The 10,646-nt window shown below is 42.2% G+C and overlaps 1 protein-coding gene and 1 long non-coding RNA gene across 5 annotated transcripts; one reads left to right on the plus strand and one right to left on the minus strand.

Annotated features, from left to right (window-relative positions):
- Positions 1 to 49: 49 nt before the first annotated feature.
- LOC306805939 lies at positions 50 to 5,969 on the plus strand. Of its 3 annotated transcripts, none has more exons than XR_013775337.1 (10): positions 50 to 148; positions 1,126 to 1,172; positions 1,688 to 2,056; positions 2,453 to 2,485; positions 2,870 to 2,962; positions 3,542 to 4,048; positions 4,743 to 4,788; positions 5,421 to 5,450; positions 5,644 to 5,686; positions 5,851 to 5,969. It is a non-coding gene; the product is annotated as an uncharacterized lncRNA (long non-coding RNA). The 3 variants fall into 3 exon arrangements; XR_013775338.1 differs by having other exon boundaries at positions 57 to 148; positions 2,870 to 2,988; positions 4,002 to 4,048; XR_013775339.1 differs by lacking the exon at positions 50 to 148 and adding an exon at positions 384 to 413 and having other exon boundaries at positions 547 to 1,172; positions 2,870 to 2,988; positions 4,002 to 4,048.
- On the minus strand, positions 3,060 to 10,370 carry HEBP2 (heme binding protein 2). 2 transcript variants are annotated; one of them, XM_079314258.1, is made up of 5 exons: positions 9,867 to 10,370; positions 8,006 to 8,090; positions 7,772 to 7,907; positions 7,497 to 7,662; positions 3,060 to 6,960 (listed from the first exon to the last, which is right to left on the minus strand). In XM_079314258.1, the coding sequence occupies exons 2-5, from the start codon at positions 8,078 to 8,080 to the stop codon at positions 6,786 to 6,788; spliced, it is 552 nt and encodes a 183-aa protein (XP_079170384.1). In that variant the 5' UTR covers positions 8,081 to 8,090; positions 9,867 to 10,370; the 3' UTR covers positions 3,060 to 6,785. The 2 variants fall into 2 exon arrangements, with proteins under 2 accessions (XP_079170384.1, XP_079170383.1); XM_079314257.1 differs by having other exon boundaries at positions 9,871 to 10,368.
- Between the last annotated feature and the right edge of the window lie 276 nt (positions 10,371 to 10,646).

Raw genomic sequence — 10,646 nt, forward strand, 5'->3', positions numbered from 1 at the left:
GCCCCGCCCCTCCCGTGCACCGCACCCCCGATGGGCGTGGCCACGCCAGCACCACGTGACCTGCGCTATATAATAGGCGGGCGCGGGACACTCTGCCTTTTCGCGTCCTGCGGTGCTGCGGGTCTGTGTTGTTATTGCGGCCCCGCTGGTGAGTGGGGGGCGGTTCCGCGCTCGGGGTGCGGCGGCGCCGCTCCGGGGGGCGGCCTGGGGGCCGCGTGGATGCGGCTCGGTCGCCGATGGGAGGTGGCGATGGAGGATTGAAGTGGATTGCACGGCCGGGCCTGGCCCGCGGCCTGCACCGCCCGGGGCTCCGCCTCATGGCGGCCCTGCGGATGTGTGAGGGGGATCCTGTGGGGCCTCACATGGTAATAGCTCGTGCTTTGGCGAGGGCCCGCTGTAAATGCAAGTGATGGGTCTCCGGTTTTTGTAGGTTTGGATTTTTTTAGCTGCGCTGGGCCTTTGCACCTAACTGGGAAGCTTTGTGCAGAAAGCAGTAATGGCAGGGTGAAGGATCCCCGCAGAGCTGGGATGTGTAGAAGGGTTAAGAGCTGTTTCCACAGCCCCAAGGCCGCTGGGCTGTCAGAAACATTTGGGCAGCGCTCTCAGGGGCGTGTGGTGACTCTTGGCCATAGTTCTGTACAAGTCTAAGAGTTGGACGCCGTGGTTCTTCTAAGTTCTAACTCAGCACGTTTAAAGAGAAATGGCTCACTTCACTTCCTTATGCTCTGCACATGATGAAAACTATGTTGGTAGGGACATCTGAGAAGGGTGATGAATGCCAACATATCTGAGCTGGGCATGGAATACTTTTGATGGCTGAGAGCACCACTGGGCCTTTCTAAGCAGCCAGAGTTCGTGCCTGCCTGATTGCCCCAGTGATATACACAGAATCGATGTTGTAGAAAAAAAAATAAAGTAATTTAGTGATCACATCCTGCTTAAAAATACATAATAGCAATTATTTTTTGTGGCCTCAGTTCTTCAAGGGGCCTACATTTGGATTGCATCAGGGAAAATTTTAAGACTCAAGTGTTTTGGATGTTGCTTGAATTTTGCAGAGTAATATTTGTGAACATTGCTTCCTTTTTGGAAGAAGAAAAACTAATATGCCTTCTTGTTTTTCAGTTCAACATGTATCAGCTGCACTCTTCCTTCTTCTGGCTTAAGTGCAGGTAAATGTCGCTTGTGGAATGCCGAGTTAAAATTACTAAATGTTGGATTTGTGTATAGCAGCTAGACTGGGGTATTGTTGTAACAAGGAGTTACAGTATCAGCAATTGTAATTCAGGCTTTGCCTGAAAGTGTCTTGGGCAGGCCTCCCTTCTCTGCTGGGAAAAGTCACCTGTTTATTTGTCCTGGAGAATGTTTATGAGGCTCCTGTTTATGAAATACTGCTCATATTAAACCAGACTGAGAGAGTACCCTCAGATTCCTGTTTTCCTCCCTTACTGCTGCTTTTTTCACAGCAGTAAAGAATGTTTTGGGAAAACTGCCTGGAGTATGTTGTATAGAATGGGTAACTATGGGGGTTAATGTTGAATAGTAAATCTCAAAGCCTGTGATGGTTTCAGTATAAGAGTAGTGGTCAGAAGTGATTTCTGAAAACTAAATGCTGAGGCTTTCTAATGTGATTTACAGAGAAGCTCCCTAATTTTGCAAACATCTTCAACATTTTTATCTCTTCCAGATTTCCTGTCAACTGTGGAGACTTAAAGCTACTTCTTCTTGAGGTAAAAAAAAATTCTTGAAAATTAAATATAAACTGGTGCTTAGCATTTGTTTAGACAGCGTCTTCTGCTCTGATGATATCATCAGAGAAACAGCTTAATTCCTTGAGCAAAGCTACCCTTCTGGTGCCACAGTGATGACACTTATTTGCTACTCTTGACCAAGAGAGTGATGAGCACTTATACCACCATAACAGTTTTCTGAGGCACAGCAACTTTAAATTCCCCTTGATGCTTTGACTACTGAATATACTGTTTACAAGTTTCTTTACTTCTAGGATTTGAATCCTGCACTTCAGATGTATGCAGAAGGAACATCACCTAAGAAGGTAAGAAATATGTACTTCACATACAGTGCAGTCAGCTTTGTGGTTTCTTCCATGAAACTGTTAATACAACACTCCAGTAAGAAGGATGGGATGTGTTTTATGATTAATATCCATCAAGACCAGAAACAACTTACATTTGCTAGTAGTCAAACTTTTAAATGTTTCTTTTATTTTGGGAAAAATGTACTTTTCAAAGCAGTCACAAGAGGTGGTTGCTTGGTACAGTGATTCTAAACAGATACAATGATGATGGCATAGTTCAGCAGAATATCCTTTGATGAATACTTCTGTTTTTCGCCCCTATCTGATGTATCTGGCTCTTGTGTACTCCCAATGGGAGCTATGGGCTTGGGCACAAAGGCTGAAGGGATCTGATTTTGTTTTCTATTGTTGCAGGCCCTGGGAGATTAAGCTATAAGCTGTTACAAGGTAAGTACTGCATTGCTGACATCTGTAAAAACTCATTTCATCCCTGCTCTGTGGAAAGGCTGCTGTGATGACTGCATAGTTCAGCAGATGACCTGTGATGAACAAAATCAGTGTCTTTCGCCTCCTATCTGATGCAGCCTCCTGTAGCTCAGGCTATTTCAAACAAATCATGTGGGAAGCTGAATGTGAAACTTTGTTGCTCTGTGAATGTGTTTTAAAAATATATTTCAGGAGACTAGTAAGTGGGTTAAACATAAAAAAATTAGCAAGATGAGTAGAAAGATTAAGAATAGAATGTGGTTGTGAAGTAAAGCACAAAATATAGCAGAATAAAGTTAATCAGGTGTTACTACTCCAGGTTGTAAAAGTCTTGTTGCATTGCAGGCTGCCGTGGACAGAGGAGCCCCATGCCTCTTGTGTAAGAAACTATTTCACCTGTTACTGTTGTTGGTGAAGACAAGGCCTTCCGAATTAGAGGTAATTAAAAAACTTTTATTTTTTAGGTGAATGCTGCTTTTGTCTGTGCTGCACGTGAGAGTTTGCTTTTAGAGATGCTAGTAAATTTATTTTGCTCTTTAAAAGTGTGAGGCAAAGGTTCATACCATAGGTATGCCTTTAGCTTCCTGCACTGCACAGTAAGAGCATGAAATAGTTGTGGTGTTAATGGTCTCTAGAATTTTTCTGTTACAACTAAATTGTGAATGCCACATTACTCTGAATTTAGTGTCCAGAATAATTTTCCTTAATATGCACAACTTGGTTACACAAAGCTCATATCAGTGAACTCTGCAATTGCAAGTTTTCCTTCGTGCAATTTCAGCATGCTCTGGAGTTGAGGAATGAGCATCTCAGTGTTGAAGAGTGCTGGGAAATGGCTTTATAGCCTGCCTTCAGAAGGAGATGGGAGTGTTGCAGCATACTGTAAATGATGTTGAATCAGGTCTCTGATCCCCATGAGGATTAAACTTGAACCTCTGATACAGTATTTTACTTGAACTGTTCTTAAAGCTATAGCTTTCTGCTGGACCCTGCCTAATAGCAGATTTTTCTTTGCAGGCTTCCAAATGTTTCTCATTGTGAGGTAAGTACTTGTTTGAACTTCCTAGGTATTAGAATTTCAACATAGGCCCATGAGTTAAGGCAACTTGTCAACTAGGGGGAAAAGGGCAACAAGGGGCTTGCATCTCAGCCAAGACAAGAGGATGTTTTTAAATGAAGACTGCTGGCTGGAGCCCAGTCTTGACAGGCTGGTGTGCATTAAAACTTGTCACTGTGAGCTCTAGAATTTGTTCTGATGGTGCTGTCTAGGTATTTGCCCTCTTGCCCATAGTAGCCTAACTCTACAGCAGGGCTGCACAGGGGCTGACAGTGTGGGCTGCCTGTGTGATGAGATGTGACTGCCTTGACTTGCATCATGGAGGTCTGTAATTAGCTCTATCTGACTGCAGGCACCTGACTTGGATTTCTTCTGTCTGTACTGGTTTCTGCACTGTCCTAATGGTCTGCTTTGATCCAGGTTGATGGAGCTGGGAAGTGATGCACCTGGTACTGCTGCCAGCAAAAGTAAGTTGCTAACATGAGTGTGACTGGTCAGAACTGTGTGATACAGGAGATGAGGAAGTTACAAGATCCTGGCCTTCATATTGCAGCTGCAGCATTAAGCAGGGTTCTTAAAGATTTTACTACCTTTTCTATGTAAAACCCCACAGATTTGCCAGCAGCCTGCAGGATTCACTCACTCAATGTACTTTGTATCTCAAACTCGAAATTAACTGCTTTCTTTGACTAAAAAGAAATAGTGGTGGCCATTTAAAATACATAACTGCTATGGACTACTTGAATTCCTGCTTGATAAGAAAAGCTCTGTGCTAACAGATTGCCACACATTTCAGGCTGAGTAATCAGTACAATTACCTGCTGTTGAACTTCCTGCTGTTTAAATGTAGTGGGCTCTTTTCAGGCAGTAGCACTGATCTTGAATGCTTATGTGGTAAAGGGTTTATCTTGAAGGCTAGATCAGAGCTTTTATGGTGATGTAAATGAGGATGTGGTTGGGAGTAAGGTCAGATCCCCCTTTAAAGAACAAACTAGAAAAAACATGAAGCCACTCTTGGCATGTACTGTTTGTGATGAATTCTAAGCAATGGGAATCTCTCTGAAAGAGGCTGAGGAGAACTCTCGTGCTGAAACAGTACCCACATTCACACTCTCAAACCACTGCCAAAAGTGTGTTAGTACAATTTCCCTTTTTTTACAGGGTAAAGCTTGCATGGAGTTAAAGAAACAAGATGGATATGTTTGAGGTAAGTAGAATACATGGGGTTTAATAATTCCTGAAGTATTGTCTTTGTGCTGAATGCTTAAATAGTGGTGCCTAAAATTAGTTCTATAAGACACCTGATTTGTCTTCCCTTTATTGTATCTGGCTGATCTGTGGGCACTACTGTAACACTTCACTCTGGAATTAAAATAAAAAAACCTTGGGCTGTGACTGTCACGTAGCAGTTTTTACTACTAATCTTTATATTGGCTCTACACAAATTCAGCTGAAGTCTTAAATTGCTGTAGAAACTTGTTTTCAAACTGGAACACTACAAACACTTTCAAAGATAGAAGCCATCTTGAAAACCTATGGGACTTGTATTTTTAAAATCATGAAATAAAACACTGTTGGGAGAGATAGTATCACAAAGCAAAGTAATAGCTTTTTACTTTCCCTGATTCTTCCAAAATTAGTAATTCTATATTTCCAGTTAAGTCAGGGTTTGTAAGCCTTGTGTATCCTCTTTGACTGTTGTAAGTTGAACTCATAAGATGCCAGCTAAAAGTCAGTTTCCTTCTAGGTAAAAGCTTGGTGAATAGAAATTCATAGATGAATAAACCTTGCATGTAGTGCTTCTGTCTGTTATTCTGAAAGTATTTCTTTGTTCCTCAGGAAGGGACTGTGCTGTCTGCAGCTCACTGGGTAAGTCCACACAACAGATAAATTTATTAAAAGCTTTTGGAAATATCTGTAGCCACTGATGAAATCGATTCTGCCAAATGAGTTACTGTGATATTACCATTTCCGTTCCATTTCTGTCTGAGGTTACAAAGCTCTTGTGGAGCTTTTTAGCAGTTGTACTGCTGCATATGCTAATTGTGTTATCTTGATTTAGGTGAAGAGGCAACTCTGAAACTAGCATATGAAGATTTGAGGAGGTGAGTGTAACTGCTGTAATAATGTATTTGGTGGAACAAGTGATGAAACCTTAGCTTGAACTCTCTCACTGAACAGAGATGAAATTCTAAGGTCTGATATGTTCCCATTAAGCTTCTTGTGCTGGTTTGGTACCTTATAATGGTTCTTACATCTGTCTTAATAGGTGGAAGATTGCTGATGAATGTTGACTTGCATGAACAACATTAAAAAAAGCTGATGTGGTTTTACTTCACTGGTAATGTTTGCCTGATGCTGATTGGAGCCAATAAAAATCTGCAAACTACCTGGTGTTGTGACCTCCTTTCTGGCTGAAACACATTAATGCAAAACCCCTCCAAGCTGCTATTTTGAGATTTAAAATGCTTGATTTAGAGCCTGGGCTAAACTAGGTTAGGTATGCTAGTCCTGCAAGTGTCTTAACTGAGATGTCAAATACTGCTGGTGTGCAGGTTGCAGGTGACCATATTTAGACAAAGCTAAATAACTTAAGGAGTATTTCAAGTGTTTAAGGTGAGAGCTAAGCTTACTACTTGTAAATTTGCTACTAAAATAATATTCCACCAGTACTCCTGGTATTACATGTTCAGGTGCAGGTCTCAGAACGAGTGCATGGTTTGGACTTGGTGACCTGTTGCTGTTGGTAAGTCACTAAGGCCTGCTAAGATACTATGGCTTTTTAATGCTCCTTAATGGAAACTTGCTTCTCTGAAAAATTTATTTAAATTCCTCTCTGGTCTCAATGGTGATGTCATACAAAAAGCTTATGAAAGTCAGTTATGAAGAACTCCCTTTCCTTAACACTTCAGCTAGTGCTATAGTACTTCTTAAGAAGTAAAGCTAAGCTTCAGCAGGATTATTTTCAGGTTATTGGTGTTGCTTAGAGCCTTACAATAAGAGGAGTAAGTTTGTTTCCTGCCCACTTCACCTGGTGTGATTTTTGAAGTGTTTTTATCTAGAACAGTACTTCATACTAGAGAAAATAAATTTAGGCATTGTGTCCACATGCAAGTTGTGTTTCCTGCACTAAAACAAAAGCCAATAATAAGGTCTGTTTTCATGCAGAGCTGATTAGTAGCCTCTAAATATTCTCCTGTCATGTTACTTTTTGAAATACCACACTTCATTATGCCTGTTAAAGAGCTTGAAGGGACTGTCATAGCCTGCAGTATAAAAGAAGTCTTCGTGGAAGGGTTGGCCTCTGTTTCTTAGGGTTCTGGCCAAGGCATCAGCTTCCTCAGCATATTTCTCTGGAGAGGCAAATCCACCAAAGGACCTGGTTAAAATAAGAGGGAGATGCTTTTGGTTCAAGCCCTGGGTTTTACTTCACTGACAGAAACTGTTGACTTACAAAGCAAGTTTGAGCACTTGTGCTGCTCATGCAGAACTAGCAGTCAAGCAGCCTGGATATTTATGCTGTCTTCAAAGGTACAATTTAAAACTAGCAAGCACCCAAGTGAAAACTGCCATGTGTGTTATGTCAGTTCAGGACTACAAATAAAAAAGGGGTGCTAGGAGAGTGGTTTAGATGTTCTGTAAAACAAAGGGTCTTCAGAAGCTGTTTCTCAAGGTTGCACTGCTATGAAACGGTGCAAATTTCACGTGTCTTCTAAAATATTAGTGTTTCACAAATTGGTCACTTAACTTAGTGGTAAGACACCCAAACATTAGATTTCCTAAGGGTTGGGTTTTAGCAATTAAAGCTCTGAACAGCAGGGTCTATCCATACTTTATCATCTCTTCCAAAAGTGTAGCCCACTCTTTAGGGCAGACCTGGATTCCTCTGGTGTCAGCTGTGCTGGTTTTGCTTACCGGACAAAGAGAGCTGCTGCCTTTCGTTCCTCAATGAACACATCTGAGTCAGTGGGCTGGGGAGGGCAGTCCTGGTGTTCAAATGGCACAAAGAAGGAGATCTTGAAGTCTGTGCAGCCTGATTTTACCAGGCAGGTCACTGGCACAGTCATATCAATCTTAGCTTCTAGAAGAAAGAAAACCAGGTGTCTTAAGCTGCATCTGCCAGTTCCTCTGTTCATTATTATTTGTGTTATCTACTTTTAATTCTTTCCATTGCAAGCAGCATGTCCTACCTTTTTCATTCTTTCCCTGGATGTAGTGGAAGAGTTTCCAGAAGCCCTGGCGCATTGCTTCCTTCTGGGTTTCTCCCCTGATCACTGTGCTGACCCACTTGGCTGTCTCATACTGACGCAGTTCATAGTCCTTTGCCTGAAAGGTAGCAAAAGTCACAGTAACCGTGAGATGGGTGTTGACAGAAATCAGTAGCTACTTTTTCCAAATGTGCATATGAGTATTGTTGCAGTTACCATTGCCTCTACTGAGCTCCAGCGAGGGGACTGCAGGTCCAGGGACAGAAATGTTTGCTTGAAGGACTTGATCATCTTGACAGAGCTGAAAGGAAGGCACAGTTCATTGGCATCTCTTAAATTAGTATGGTTGTCTCTGAACTGGTGGGAGGCCTAAAAAAAAGACTGAAAGCCATTTAGCCCTGCAGGAACAGAGCACCAGGACCAAGAAAGTGCCTCTACTGGAGGAAGTGTTTTTTCGGGATACACTCCCTTGCTTCTCCATGACCAATGTATTTCCTGCAAGCAAAGTGAGATTCTGCATGTGGGAGTTTTGTGGAAATCCGTAGGTAGATAGGACTTCAGTCTGTTTGCTCCTGGATGAAAAAGCAGAAGTGGTGTGGTGGATGATCTGGTGTTGACTGTGCCCTTCACTTTAGTCTCTCATGATAGCTGATGACTTTAAAGGCCTTTAGCCTGTGCATAAAATAGATTTTCTGGATTTCTGAATGAATAACTATTTTCCTCTGCAGCCTTCGCATGGGAGGAAAAAAGGGTGAAAACTTTAAAAAGCTGTCCCAAACAAAGCAAGTGAAAATACTCAAAATCACTGTTGAAATAACCAGATCTGGCTAAATGCTGAGATTTTTAGTGTTGTCTATATATGACTTCTGCTGTTAACCAGGCAGACTGTAGTGTATGATCCACATTCTGACAGTCTCTGCCTTCTGTTACATTACAATGTCCTTTACATTTCATGTTGCAAAGACTACATCATTCAGTAATTATCTGGATTCTTAGGTCATAGAATGTTGCCTTCTCAGACTACAATTTAATTATCTGTTTCTTGAGTAGTAATGTGAGTTTTGTAAAATCTTAACTACTTAACTAATTTCTTGGCTGTTCCATCTTCTTGCAATATCTGGACTACTGTTGAATTCTATTAATCCCTTTCTGTTCCCTGCCTAGAGGTGGCTACGAAGAGTTCTTCGGCTCTGAGGTTGAAAAGTTTTTACTGAAACACACAAAAAAAGAAAAAAAAAAAAAAAAGGCCACAACCCTGGTGGTACTGGGTTCCTTTAGAGTCTGTAAAACATGTAGTTTGTGGAGCCACTTAAATGTTGAGCTTTTTCCAGTAGCTCCTTTAGTTGTCACTGGAGGTCAGAATCAAACAGCTGGACACAGCTGCCAGTAGTAAAGGTAGGTGCTGTTCCCTTCCTTTTCCCAGCTTGAAGGAATCATCTCCTGCAGACCTGACTGAAATGATGGTCACCAGGGACTGCTGCACAGTTGTACTCTGTTAACAGACTTTATCCATGATGTTTGCAAATCAACAAAGCATCATAAAGCAGGAATCCATATAATTAGAAGCAAATATGAGCAATTACACTGAAACTTCCTACAACAATGTGTTGCCACTTCAAAGACAAAGATGCTGCTTAACACCTGTATTAGCTACTGCAGAGCTAGTTTCTCTTTCCTGGCTACTTCCAGCTGCTTCCCAACGTACCTTTCCTTAACTACTGGGTAGACCTCATAGCTCTGGAATTTGTAACTTTATAGCCACTACTGTCAGTGACTGCATGTTAGAAATACTTTTTTTCATTATGTGAAAGAATGCTTTGGGAGGGGAGAGACAAACAGAAGAATCCTCCAGATACAGCTGAATTTTCTTAGATGTACAGGAAAGCTGAACTTTGAAATGTCCATCTAATCATGTAAGTATCTCTATAGGGTGTTTAGGGGTTTTTTTCTGCAGCTGATAATACATGGGCCAAAGGGATAGGCAGTAGGTTACATTGCTAGCACAAGTAAGTGCAGCCAGAACGTGCTACTCCACAAACTACTAGTACTATTAAGGAAGTGGAGAAGGTAGACATACTTACAGTTTCAGCTGTTCTTGTCCTTCTAGCTGTTGCAGTGTGTCCTGTGGAGGCTGCACATCCTCATAAGATGCTGCATGTCAGTGTTTATTTGAGTTTGGGCAAGCTCCTCCCATGCCTCAACCCTACTGGAGGGGGCTACTGTTATGAAAAGCCGAGGGCTGGAGCCTTGTCGTGCTCTGGGTCTCATTGGAGAGCCCCCACGCAAATGCCAGAAGCCCCACCTACTACCCACAAGGCAACACTGGGACTAGTGTGTGATCTGGCTCCATAAACAGTTTTGCACCCTTGTGTAACTTCTCCTGTTTGCCATGGCTGTGTGCCCACTTATGACAGGGTCAGTGGCAGGTTTTGTGCTTTGGGAGAAAGGATTTCACATCAATAATGTGTCTCTTCCCCTCACCCGCCTTGGATTACGGGAGAGTGGTGCTGTACAGAATGCCAGCTTTTCCTTTTTACCACAGGGGTAAAGGGTAGGTAGAAATCTGGCTGCACACTCTGCTGAGACCATCCTCACGAGATTTTTGCTGGCATGTTATGAAAGACAGACAGTGTTCTCTGATGGCTGGCTGTTCTGAGCGGCATTTGAGGTTAATCAGCCCTCTTAGCCCTTGGATATCTGCACAAAGGGGTTATACAAAGCTATTGTGAAATCCTGTCCTGCTTATAATACACACAGCGAAGCTGGGCTCTTCATTTAGCCAGCTGCAGCTCCAGACATAGTTTGGTACCAGCACAATAGAGCAGATTAAACTCCACAGTTTGTATTCTGAGAATAC

This window comes from Erithacus rubecula (genome assembly GCF_903797595.1).
Source record: "Erithacus rubecula genome assembly, chromosome: 10".
NCBI lineage: Eukaryota > Metazoa > Chordata > Aves > Passeriformes > Muscicapidae > Erithacus > Erithacus rubecula.

Coding starts and splice junctions, on each gene's coding strand:
- HEBP2 (XM_079314258.1), bottom strand. CDS start 8,080: ATGATCAAGTCCTTCAAGCAAACATTTCTGTCCCTGGACCTGCAGTCC. Junction 7,908..8,005: donor GGAGCTCAGTAGAGGCAATG/GTAACTGCAACA, acceptor GCTACCTTTCAG/GCAAAGGACTATGAACTGCG. Junction 7,663..7,771: donor CCAGGGAAAGAATGAAAAAG/GTAGGACATGCT, acceptor TCTTTCTTCTAG/AAGCTAAGATTGATATGACT.